This window comes from Camelus bactrianus, chromosome 9 (genome assembly GCF_048773025.1).
Source record: "Camelus bactrianus isolate YW-2024 breed Bactrian camel chromosome 9, ASM4877302v1, whole genome shotgun sequence".
NCBI lineage: Eukaryota > Metazoa > Chordata > Mammalia > Artiodactyla > Camelidae > Camelus > Camelus bactrianus.
Window position 1 is genome coordinate 9,354,042 of NC_133547.1, and position 10,908 is coordinate 9,364,949.

Genomic DNA, 10,908 nt, shown 5'->3' on the forward strand with positions numbered 1-10,908 from the left:
TTAGCTTTTTTTTTTCTTTTTATTGATAAGAAGTCAAGCTAGAGTTGGGAGCAGGATGCTCAGAGCTGCTAGGAAGTATGGGGGTAGATCAGGGGAGCCCAGGGGTGGCAGGGGTCTGGATTTGCCCTGCCCCACTATTGGGGGCCCTGCTGTTACTGGTCTCCCTTCAGCAGAGAAAGGAGCTGGTCAGTAAAAATCCCTGCGTAGGTGGTCACAGCTGCCGTGCTTTTGTTGTATATGTCCCTGAGGAGAAAGGACAGAGATGCTGAGGGAGGAGGGGCTGGGGGTGTGGACTCCTAGGCCTGAGGGAGGAGGAGGGGCCTGGGAACCAGAATCATGTGTCCTGTGGGGGAAAGCAGCTGGAACCCAAATTCCTGTATCCCTAGGCTGGGATCTCAGAACCCCATGTTCTAATGGGGCCGGGGGCTAGGAGCTGAGATACCTGGGCCTTGAGAGAGTATAGATGTGAACCTGAACTTCTGAGTCTGAGGGAGAAGGGGCCGGGGGCTGGGACTCCGGGTTCCTGGGGTGAGAGTGGGAGGCAGGTGATACCTGATTTTCTCATCCATGGTGGGCAGGTATGTCTTCTGGTACAGGTCCTGGGCAGCTGCCTTGGCCGTATCCCAGTAACTGAAGAGTGATTCCTGCATCCGGGTGAGCAGGCCAGGGCTGTCAGCCTCATCTTCCTGGGCCATAGCGACCCCCTGGACCTCTGCAAGAGGAAAGTGTGTTAAGGGTGCTGACGGGTCTCCAGCAATGGGAGAACGAGGTGGAGAAGAAGAGGAATGGGCAGGCACAGGGCCAGACAAGACTGGGCTGGGAAGATGATTGGGGCTCATCCCCCTCCTCACATCCCCTCCTCCCCTGCTGACCATACTCACTGAATCCCAACACCAGGAGGATGAGAAACAGAGCTAGGAAGTATCGGGTACCCATGGCGTCAGGAGACCTGGAACATTAAGGCGGGCATGGGGCAGGGCCACTGGAACATGTATTCCGGGGAACATGCACTCAGGGATCCAGGCCTGGGACCCCCCTCTCCCCACCTGAATCAAGTTCCTTATGACTTAACTTGGGCCTCACTTCCTAACATTCTATGATGCTACTCCTGATTTTAACATCTTAATTCTAACACTCATTCATTCAAGAAGAATTTCTTCAGCACCTACTATGCGCCAAGCACAGTTCTGGGCCCAGCCATGAACATAGCATTGGCCCTCCCCTTAAGAAGCCGACATGAGAAGGGAAGGGTATAGCTCAGTGGTAGAGCGTGTGCTTAGCATGCCTGAAGTCCTGGGTTCAATCTACATCATCTACATTAGAAAAAAAAAAGAAGAAGACGCCGACATAAGAGAGAAATGCAATTAACAAATATTAAGTGAGTGAAGTAAAGAGCCTGTCACACCGCTCTGGAGGGAGGAGGGTGTGTTTTGTATCTTGAAAAAGCCTCAGCAGAGGGTGACAGTGATGCTAAGACCCAATCCAATCGGTACAGGGGCACATGCCACGGACTTGATTAAGAGCTGCCACTTGGATGACAGTATTTCCTCTGTGCTGGGCCCTGTTCTAATGCATTCGATCATTTTGTCGTGATCCCAACCGTATGAGGGAGGCGCTGTCAGTGACAACAGTGCTCAGGTCACCATATTACCATCCACATTTTGGAGATAAGGAGACTGTAGCAAGGAGGTTGAGATCTGACCCAGGAGGGGGATTGGCACAGGTAAACATTCTACGATTCTACATTCCATGATTCCAATACTGGAATCTAACATCTTGACTCTCATGGTTTCTGATTTAACAGTCTTGGCCCCCTCCCTGCTGCCCCCCGCCCCACATTTCCATCCCTCTCTTACCGGACTCTGGCAGGCTGTCCGCACCAGCTCCACACGGACAGAGAAAGCCTTTATAGCTCTTGAGCTCTTTATAGCTCTGTCCTCCAGAGTCATCCCCCCCCAACCTCGAGGCCTTGGCCAAAGTCCTGGCCAACAGAACGGCTGGGGGGGGGATGGCATGGGGGCAGAGGACAGTGACATTCCTGAGGTCAAGCCACAGGGAGCCCCCACTCGGAAAATTCACCGCTGAGGGAGACAGGCTGAGTAGGGAGCTGTGGCGAGATTGGGGTACTGGGTGCCCACCAGGAATGAGGTCTGGGGGTCTTCATCCTGTGGGAAATGAAGGCAGAGCTCTGAAGGAGGAGCTGCTGTGGGGAGCTGCCTGCTCTCCAGTTCTTCACCCTCCATCCCAAACTGAGAAGCCTGAAGTCCCTGCCCCCAAACAAGCCTGAGGGGTCATCCCCCGCAACCCCGACTCCTCCCACCAATCCCCCAACCCCTACTGTGGTTCCCTGCCACATATTACTTCCTCTATTCCTTAATCTTTGAGGGTGGATGGGGAGAAGTTATCTCTGGCCGAGTTGGGGAGGGTCTGGGACAGGGACACAGAGAATTTCTTTATTGCTGAGGCTGTGAACACTTTAATCTTGGTCGCCTTTCTCGCAGAGCAGCTGGGGACACAGGTTATGAGCCTTGCTCAGGAGGCTGTCCTTGGAGCTGTGGAGCCAGGCCTGGGTGCGGGAAACCAAGTCTTTCAGGTGGTCTTCAAAGTAAGTCTGCACAAAGCCCTGGAAGGCCCCGAGGCCCCTGTCAGGGAGGGGACATCACAGTTGAGACCTCCAGCCACCTCCCGAAGACTTCTGCCCCATTCACGTCTTCCTCCCTCTGATCCAGGAGTCCCTGCTCTCAGCCCTTATCCTCCAGCCCTCCCCAACCCCACCCCCTCCTGCTCCCTGGAGTTCGCCTGCTTCTCCTCCCTCAGACCCTGGAGCCCAGGCCCCCAGCCCCTCCTCCCTCAGACCCAGATCCCCGGCCCCTCCTCTGTCAGACCCAGGAGTCCAGCCCCCAAGCCTCCTTCTGCACACACTCACCAGAACCACGGCCACCTCTCTCTGGGTCTGGTCACCAGCGGCTCCATCCACTCCTTCACCTTGCCGGGAACCAGGCTCCAGGAACTACTCGAGGTCTCTGGTGGGGGGCTCGGGGATGCCCCGGTCGCTTCTTGCTGGCCTACTGGATGGGACAAGAGGGCAGTGTGGGACAGCTGGGCCCCAGCACCCTCCCACCTCCCTTTCCCTCTATGCTCACTGTCACTGACACTCCTGTGGTCCCTTGCCAGTCCTCTCACCGCTTTATATGTCCCTCTGACCACTAGCCCTGCTTCTGCCATCGGTCATCACCTTTCAGCCTCTGTGCCCGAGACCCTGGCCCCGTCCCCTCCTTGTCTGCCTGTGATGTTCTGAGTCTGTACCATCTCCTCTCTGCCCCCTCGCCCCCTCCTGATGCCTCCCTCACTGCCTGATCTTGCTGCCCGCTCAGCTCTCCTGTGACCCCCACACGGTCTGAGCTACCGCTGCAGGCAGTGAGGGAGAGCACAGGAGGACTTCCTGCCCGCAGGGATGGAGGTGAGCAAGGCCATGTGTCGGGCTGCTGGGCCAGGGGTTCTGCCAGGAATCGCACACACCTGTCTGTCCAGCACTCACGCACCCGGGCAAAGCCTCACCCACAGAGACCAGCCATCACAGGGGTGCATGTGTACACACATGTACAGAGGCATCTATGTGATCTCTGGTGTACCCTCAGCTAATGACTTAACCTCTTCAAGACTCAGTTTCCCCTTCTATAGGATGGGTTGATAGGACCTACCTCATAGAGTTATTGTGAGTGTTCAGAGTTACCAATTATAAGGCACTTGGGCTGGTTTCATGCATGTCGTAGGCACTATATAAGTGTTAACATTTTATTTTTATTTTATTTTTTTAAGTGGAGGTACTGGGGATTGAACCCAGGACCTCGTGCCTCCTAAGCATGTGCTCTACCCCTGAGCTGTACCCTACATTTTAAACGTATTTGCAGAACCCAGACATGCTCACATCCCAATACACACAGACACCCTTCCATGTGTCCAGACCCTAAAATCTTTTGCATAAATACCCCATAAAGACTCACATGTGTACACACGGATACACATGCATGTTCATGGACACACGTTTCCCACAACTGCATTCTCTTCCGCTCACACACACAAGTGCATGTTCATGACCCCCAGCATCTGAACTGACACTGCAAGTGTACCCTTTGCACACACTGTCTCCCATGACACCCATTCCCAGACGCATCTGTTGCTATGGGGTCCCCACAACCCGCCAACTGGCTCCTCACCCACAACACAGGCCAGGACCAGAATGCAGAAGCAGAGGGGGTGCTGGGCCCAGGACCTGTGTCCAGAGAACGACATTTCTGGGGGCTCTGTCCCTCTGTCCCTCTGTGCTCAGCACTCCAGGTTGGGGGAGGGGGCAGCTGCACTGAGCAGAGCCCTCCCCTGGCCACCTCCGCCCGCCCCTTGGCAGGGACATCAGAGAGAGGGGGGCCCAGGTGACAGTGACAGTCAGAGGCCATGCTCTCCCCTGCTGGTCTCCTTCCTTCCTCCTTCCTACTCTCCCAGCACCCTAACCTGACTGGGGAAGGCAGAAGGCTCTTTGGCCTTCTGGGCTGAGCTGGATTCAAATCCTGATCCCACTTCATGTGACAGCCTTGCTTTTAGGCCTCAGCTTCCTCCTCTGTAAAATGGGCCCACAATCCATATTTTTTTTTTTTTTTTAGGACGTTAATTGAATGATGTGATTACAAAAGAAGTTCTCAACATGGACCCTGGTAATTTAGGTGCTCAAAGATCGCAGCTTTTTGTTATTGTTTCTTCTGTCTCTACGATCCCTTGGCCACTGGGCTACAGGTCCAGACACGTCTTCACCACGTGACCTGGGCAAAAAGACTCTTTCATCTGGGCTCAATGTTTTCATTTGTAAAATGGGGCTGGTAACAAGCGTAACAGAGTTCAAGTGAAGGCTGGGTGACACCCTGTGAAGGAAAGCTCCAGGCCCACATAGTAGGAGGTTGCCAACATCAGGGTCAGGCCAACTACCAGACAGAATAAAAATGAGTCTTTTTCTCCTAGAGGACCCAGCCATAAGCCAGGGTGCATAGTTTAGCCAGGGGACCATGGGCCAGATTCCTTGGTCTCAGGTTACAAGATAAAACACACCCAATGACATTTGAATTTCTGATAAGTAATGAGTATTTTTTAGTATAAATATGTCCCATGCAATATTTAGGAATTACACTAAAAATTATTTCTTGTGTATCTGAAATCCCGCCAGGCATCCTGTCTTTTCAGGTGGTGAATCTGACAACCCCTCCTTGGCCACAACCTGGGCGACCGTACAGAATGGATCCAGCAGAATGCTGTCCATTCCAGTGGCCCCAGCGTGGGCTCTGGCATACAGTAGGTGCTCAATGAATGTTTCCTGGAGTTCCTCACCGACAATAATCAGCAAAATAAAACCTCCAGGAGTTTCTGTTTGGAATGATGAAAACGTTCCAGAAATGGGTAGTGATGATGGTTGCACGAGATTGTGAATGTACTTAATGCCAGTGAACCTTACACCTAAAAATGGTTAAAATGAGGGGGGAGGGTATAGCTCATTGGTAGAGTGCGTGCTTAGCATATACAGGGTCCTAGATTCCATCCCCAGTACCTCCTCCAAATTTAAATAAATAAATAAACCTAATTACCTCCCTCCCCACCAAAAAATAAATAAATAAATAAATAAAAATTTTTTAAAAATTAAAAAATGGTAAAATTTATGTTATGTATTTTACCATAATAAAAAAGGAAAAAGAAAAACCCCACCTTGCATGGTGTTATGAGAAGCAGCGTGGTGTTGGGTTCAGAGTCTGGATCTACCTCCTTCCTACTGTGTGACCTGGTATCCCTTGCTTAATGTCTCTGGGCCTGTTTCTCCATCCAGGAACCAGAGTCATGGACTAGGTACCTACCCAGGAGAGTAAAGCAGATCGTATGTAAAGCACGCAGTGAGCCACACCAGACACGGTGCGAAGTGCCTCTGTCAACCCCAGCTGCTGTTTATAAAGCCTGTGTTCCCTGAGCTCTCACCACGCATCAGGCGCCCCGGCAGGGCCTTAGTGCATTAACTCATTGAATTAACTTGCTCCAGCCCTATGAAGTGGGCATCTTTTTCATTCCCATTTTACAGATGAAGAAACTGAGGCTGTAGGCGGTGGGGCTTCCCAGCCAGCAAGTGGTGAATTTGAATCCAGCTTTTTCACACTACAGCCAAGCCAGGACAACCGCCCTCACCTCCCGACTGGATCCTACAGGGCAAGAGAGAGGCTGAAGCAGGGCCAGGGTTGGGGGAGGTGGGGGGAAGAGGAGGGAAGGTCACTGACCCTGCCCCAGCTCCAAGGTCAGCATGAGCTGTTTGCTGTTTGCAATGTTTGCTCATCTCTGTTATCCAGGGCAGGAACAGGCTGAAGGTCATTCAGGATGGACCTCAGAGGCAGCTCAAAAACAACTCCAGGTGGTGGGTGGGGGCAGAGAGGTCACAAGGAGGGGGTTGGGGGTGGGAGCAGTGGGGTCTGAGACCCCAGCGTGTGTGTCTGGAGCCAGAGAGCATCTCTGAGCCCACACCTCTGTGTCTGCAAGATCATCAGACTCCCAAATCAATCTTGCTTTTCACACCAGGGTCCCTGTCCCAGTCCAGACCCCATCCCCTCTCCCCTGAGTCCCTGTACCCACCTCCCTTCTGGCATCCCTCGACACTCCCCTCCCTTGCTGCTCTGGGTTGTCAGGGAAGTCTGGGGTGGAAGAGAGGTTGGAATGTCCCCTTCTTCATCTCTTCTTTCTGCCTTTGTCTGGAAGATTTCCATTCATTCATTTTTTTTTTTAAATTGAGATTTGCACATACCATAATAGTCACCCTTTTAAGATGCACAATTCAATGATTTTTGATCTATTTGCTAAGTTTTTAGCCATCACCACTATCTAATTCCAGAACATTTCATCATCCCAAAAGGAAACCCCACACCCCCTGGCACTTACTCCCAGCCCCTTCTCCACAGCAAGGCAACCACTAATCTGCTTTCTGTCTCCCAGTTCTGGACATTGCTTGTGAATAGAATCGTATAATATACGGTCTTTTGTGACTGGCTTCTTTCACTTCATTTTTATGGTTCATCTATGTTGTAGCATGTGTCCGTGCTCTGTTCCTTTTTATGGCTGAAAAATATTCCACTGTGTGTGTGTATATATATATATACACACACACACACACACAATGGTCACACATACACTATGGATTTATCTATCCATTCATCAATTGATGGGTATTTTGAGGGGGCTATCTTCTACTTTTTTTTTAGTTTTTTTGGTGGGGGTAATTAGGCTTATTTATTTATTTATTTAATGGAGGCACTGGGGATTGAACCCAGGACCTCATGCACGCTGAGCATGCACTCTACCGCTGAGCTATGTCCTCCCTCAAGTTTCTTAGGAGGATTCTTTTAAGATGATGAAGTTCAAAGTCCTCAACACAGAGCAAGTAGACAATACTCAATCCATTTGTGTCCTTGCTGCCCTTCCCCAAAGGCACAGCCCCCACCCTGTCAAATAGCCCTGGCCACGCAGCAAAGAAGCACTCAGAATTCTCTCTATAATTTTAATTGTTTGGTGGGCGGGGGTGATATGGCACTTCATGGAGTCATCCATCCAGAGTCCACGGTGTGCGAAACTTTAGAGAGCCCTCCCAGAGCACAGACCCAGAGGAGAGAGGTGGCCCTCCTGGTGCTCAGGAGGTTCTTTTTTTCTGAAATACCTGCTTGACTTGGAGGATGATTTTCGAAAACCAGTTTCTATAGAGAGAAGTGGAGCAGGGATGATGGTGTTTTGCCTCTTTGCGGGATGCCCAAATCCTCCCCCATACCTGACTGCCTGATTATCCCCTTCCCCCAAGAAAACCGCAGGGTGGACCCTGTCTGTGGGATTAGGAGGAGCCCTAGGCTGGGTGCCCCAACTTCTGTGCCTGTTTCCCAGATGAGCACCTTGAAGTCACAACTCCTCACCCTGGCCTGGCTTTCAAGGCTTGCCATCTCTTGCTACCAAGCCTGCTCTCACCCTAGCTGTCCCCTACTTCCTCAAGGGCAATTTCCAGTCTCCCAGTCCTTGATTGGGTTGTTTCCTTGCCTGGAATGCGTCCCTCTCCTTTAGGTACTTTATGTACTCCTGTCTCAGGGCCTTTGCACTCACCCTCCCAGGGCAACAAGCTGCCCTTGGCCTGGCTGGATTTTCCTAATCATTAAGATCTGAATTGAAAGTGTCATCTTTTCCAAGATCCAGTCACCAAGTCTGCAAAAGCCCCTAGTCCATCCTGCCTTGTTTACACCTGCCCTGTTTATTGTCCTCTCAGTATATGGATCTAGCTGGACTAATTTCTTGAAAATATACGGGTTTATAGTGTGTTCTCTCCTCCTTCCTCTCTCCCCTGCAGAATGTCAGCTCCCCATGAGCTGGGACTTTATCCTGTTCATTTCTGTCATTCCCCACCTTGGAACAGTTCCTGGCAGTTAGCGGATGCTCCATAATATTCAGTCATGAATGATCCTCTAACTCAACAGCTAACTTCCAGTTGAATGTATTGAGTATTTACCAGATGTCAGGCACTACGAAGTTCCTCTAGTTTATTTCCCCTCAGAGCACCTATTTTACAGATGAGAAAACTGAGGCACATGATCACACAGGTAGCCGTGGGTCTTTGCCAGCCTGAGGACACAGGTCTGCCTGTGGACCGTGACTCCCATGCTTGGGTTTTTCACCACCACCCAGGACCATCTCTACACTGTGTCTGAATGGGAGTCAGGGAACCTGTCCCCCATGTCTGAGCACCCTGAGATCTAAGGACCAGCCGTGTGACCACAGGGACTTTGTCAGCCTCTCCTGACTTTAGTTATCCCAATGTGTAAGTCCACACACCTCAGCCTTTCCTTACCCTGGAGAGGGTCCTTATGCAGCCTTCAGAGGAACTTTGCTGTTTTTGATGGTGCCAACGACACCCTAAGTCATCTCGTGGGGTTTTCCAAACTTTGCCAGCTTTCTGAGGATCGGGATGTGGTCCAAAAAGCTGATGAGGCCTGGGCAGGGGCTGGGCCTGCCCAGAAAAGGGACACGGGTACAAAACCTTCAGTATTGGGAGCCCTTGGGATGAGATTCTGGGGATGGGAAAGGAGACCTTTGAATGTGATTCTTTGGGGTCATGGTGTTAGAATGCAGGAGACGGTACTGGAGGCACCAGATAGGGCTTGAAAGATGCTGAGAATTAACTTACTCAGCACTGGACCAGTTCCCCAGCCCTTTCCAGGAGGTAAAAGCAAGACAGCCAATCCCAGAGGGCTAGAATGAACACGTCATCGGTTACTAGGGCTCCCCTGGGCAGACTGACACACACTGGACCTGGCTTTAGAGAACTCTGAGACATTACTGGGAGGGTGGAAGTGAGGGCGACTGGTGGACTATGTGGGAACCAGGGTACAGAAGGGACCCCAGAGTTCTCAAGGGTCCTCTAAGCCCGCATCCCAGGCCCAAGGTAGCCTCACCTTCCCAAATCTCAAACTCTCAGTCTCCCTTCCCATTTTCACCTTCCAAAACCATGCAGAGAGCCACCAGCAGGACCGGGAGTGACAGAATTAGCCTTAGGTTGGGGTGGGGCCAGAGCAGCACTCTCAAATTTCCTTCTGGGCTCTGAGGACAGCACAGGTGACAGGACCTAGCCTGGCCCGGGGCCTTTTTGATGGCGGGGGAGTCAGGTAAGGTCAGTCTTCCTCCCCTTAAGCCTCACCTGCCTCCCTGTACCCACCTACCTCCTCCTCCCCACCCCTCCCTGGTGGCGGTGGGGATCAGGTGGGACATAGGCCTGAACACTTAGGCCAAAAGCATCTTGCTGTACAGTACCTGCACCTCCAAAGTTCCCTGAATGTTGGGGACCTCAGGCTGCCATGGTGTCTTCCCCATTCAGGGGACAGCCTTCTCCCTCTCCCTGTGGCCATGATCCCTTAGAGAGCTCTCCTGCTTAAGACCCTTCTCCCAGCCTCAGGGGGTCTCTCAGTAAGTCTCTCAATAACTGAGTAACTAATTCACACTGTGTCCCCAGGCCACCTCTATCATCCCCTCCCCCTTCTTAACAGGCCCCTTCAGCTCAAATAACTTTTTTTTTAATGGAGCTACTGAGGATAAAACCCAGGACCTTGTGCATGCTAAGCATGTACTCTACCACTGAGCTATTACCTGCCTGCCTCAAATAACTCATACTCAGGACTCAGGGGTCATACAGTCTGCCTCCACACATTTACCTATCTCACGCCACCTCCAGTCACTTTCAGACTAGCCCTTCTATTCCCCCATCTTTCTGCATCTGGAAGACTCCTAGGCCTCCCTGGATACTCTCTGGGGTCTTAATTTCACAGCCCCCGATCTCCATTTTGGAGAGGGTCTCTTCAACTTGTCAAAAAGTGCATGGAGGGAGGGTAGAGCTCAGTGACAGAGCGCATGCTTAGCATGCATGAGGTCCTGGGTTCAATCCCCAGTACCTCCATTAAAATAATCAATCAATCAATCAATCTAATTACCACCCCCTCCCCCGCCCAAAAGTACAAAACCTCAGGTGCAAGGTTCACAAGTGCACCCTTCTGTCCATTCCACCAGCAGCCCCTTTCTCTCTGCTCCCCAACTCTCCAAGCCTCCAGTTTCCCTGGAAACACTCCATCTGCTTTTATTCACCCTCTGGGCCCCTCCTAACACCATGCACCCGCCCCTCTTCCCTTCCACCAGATCAAGCCCCCAGGGCTGCCATCCAATGCCTGCTCCCATCCTCTCAGCTGCCTTTGACTGCTAGTGATCCCTGGCAGCTGGGAGAGGGTGGCCCTGGCCCCAGACTCTATGTTGGCTGGCCTTGTGCCCCAACAACCACGTGTCCGTCTTGGGCTGAGGGGGGTGGTTGTGAGAAGG

The 10,908-nt window shown here is 51.9% G+C and overlaps 2 protein-coding genes across 2 annotated transcripts; both read right to left on the reverse strand.

Moving 5' to 3' along the window:
- On the reverse strand, positions 1-1,928 carry APOC2 (apolipoprotein C2). Its single transcript, XM_010946792.3, has 4 exons — positions 1,857-1,928; positions 882-949; positions 553-712; positions 1-243 (listed from the first exon to the last, which is right to left on the reverse strand). The coding sequence occupies exons 2-4, from the start codon at positions 934-936 to the stop codon at positions 153-155; spliced, it is 306 nt and encodes a 101-aa protein (XP_010945094.1). The 5' UTR covers positions 937-949; positions 1,857-1,928; the 3' UTR covers positions 1-152.
- Positions 1,929-2,029: 101 nt separating this feature from the next.
- Positions 2,030-4,643, reverse strand: APOC4 (apolipoprotein C4). Its single transcript, XM_074369454.1, has 4 exons — positions 4,218-4,643; positions 2,927-3,068; positions 2,362-2,642; positions 2,030-2,165 (listed from the first exon to the last, which is right to left on the reverse strand). Exons 1-3 carry the CDS (start codon positions 4,291-4,293, stop codon positions 2,477-2,479), a joined length of 384 nt encoding a protein of 127 aa, XP_074225555.1. The 5' UTR covers positions 4,294-4,643; the 3' UTR covers positions 2,030-2,165; positions 2,362-2,476.
- Between the last annotated feature and the right edge of the window lie 6,265 nt (positions 4,644-10,908).

Bases quoted from the DNA above. Each gene is read 5' to 3' on its own strand.
- APOC2 (XM_010946792.3), bottom strand. From the start codon at position 936: ATGGGTACCCGATACTTCCTAGCTCTGTTTCTCATCCTCCTGGTGTTG. The intron at 713-881 runs GTGAGTATGGTC...TTCCTCTTGCAG, and splicing joins CCTCCTGGTGTTGGGATTCA to AGGTCCAGGGGGTCGCTATG. The intron at 244-552 runs GTATCACCTGCC...CTTTCTCCTCAG, and splicing joins ACCATGGATGAGAAAATCAG to GGACATATACAACAAAAGCA.
- APOC4 (XM_074369454.1), bottom strand. From the start codon at position 4,293: ATGTCGTTCTCTGGACACAGGTCCTGGGCCCAGCACCCCCTCTGCTTC. The intron at 3,069-4,217 runs GTGAGGAGCCAG...TGTCCCATCCAG, and splicing joins GGTCCTGGCCTGTGTTGTGG to TAGGCCAGCAAGAAGCGACC. The intron at 2,643-2,926 runs GTGAGTGTGTGC...CCTCCCTGACAG, and splicing joins GAGAGGTGGCCGTGGTTCTG to GGGCCTCGGGGCCTTCCAGG.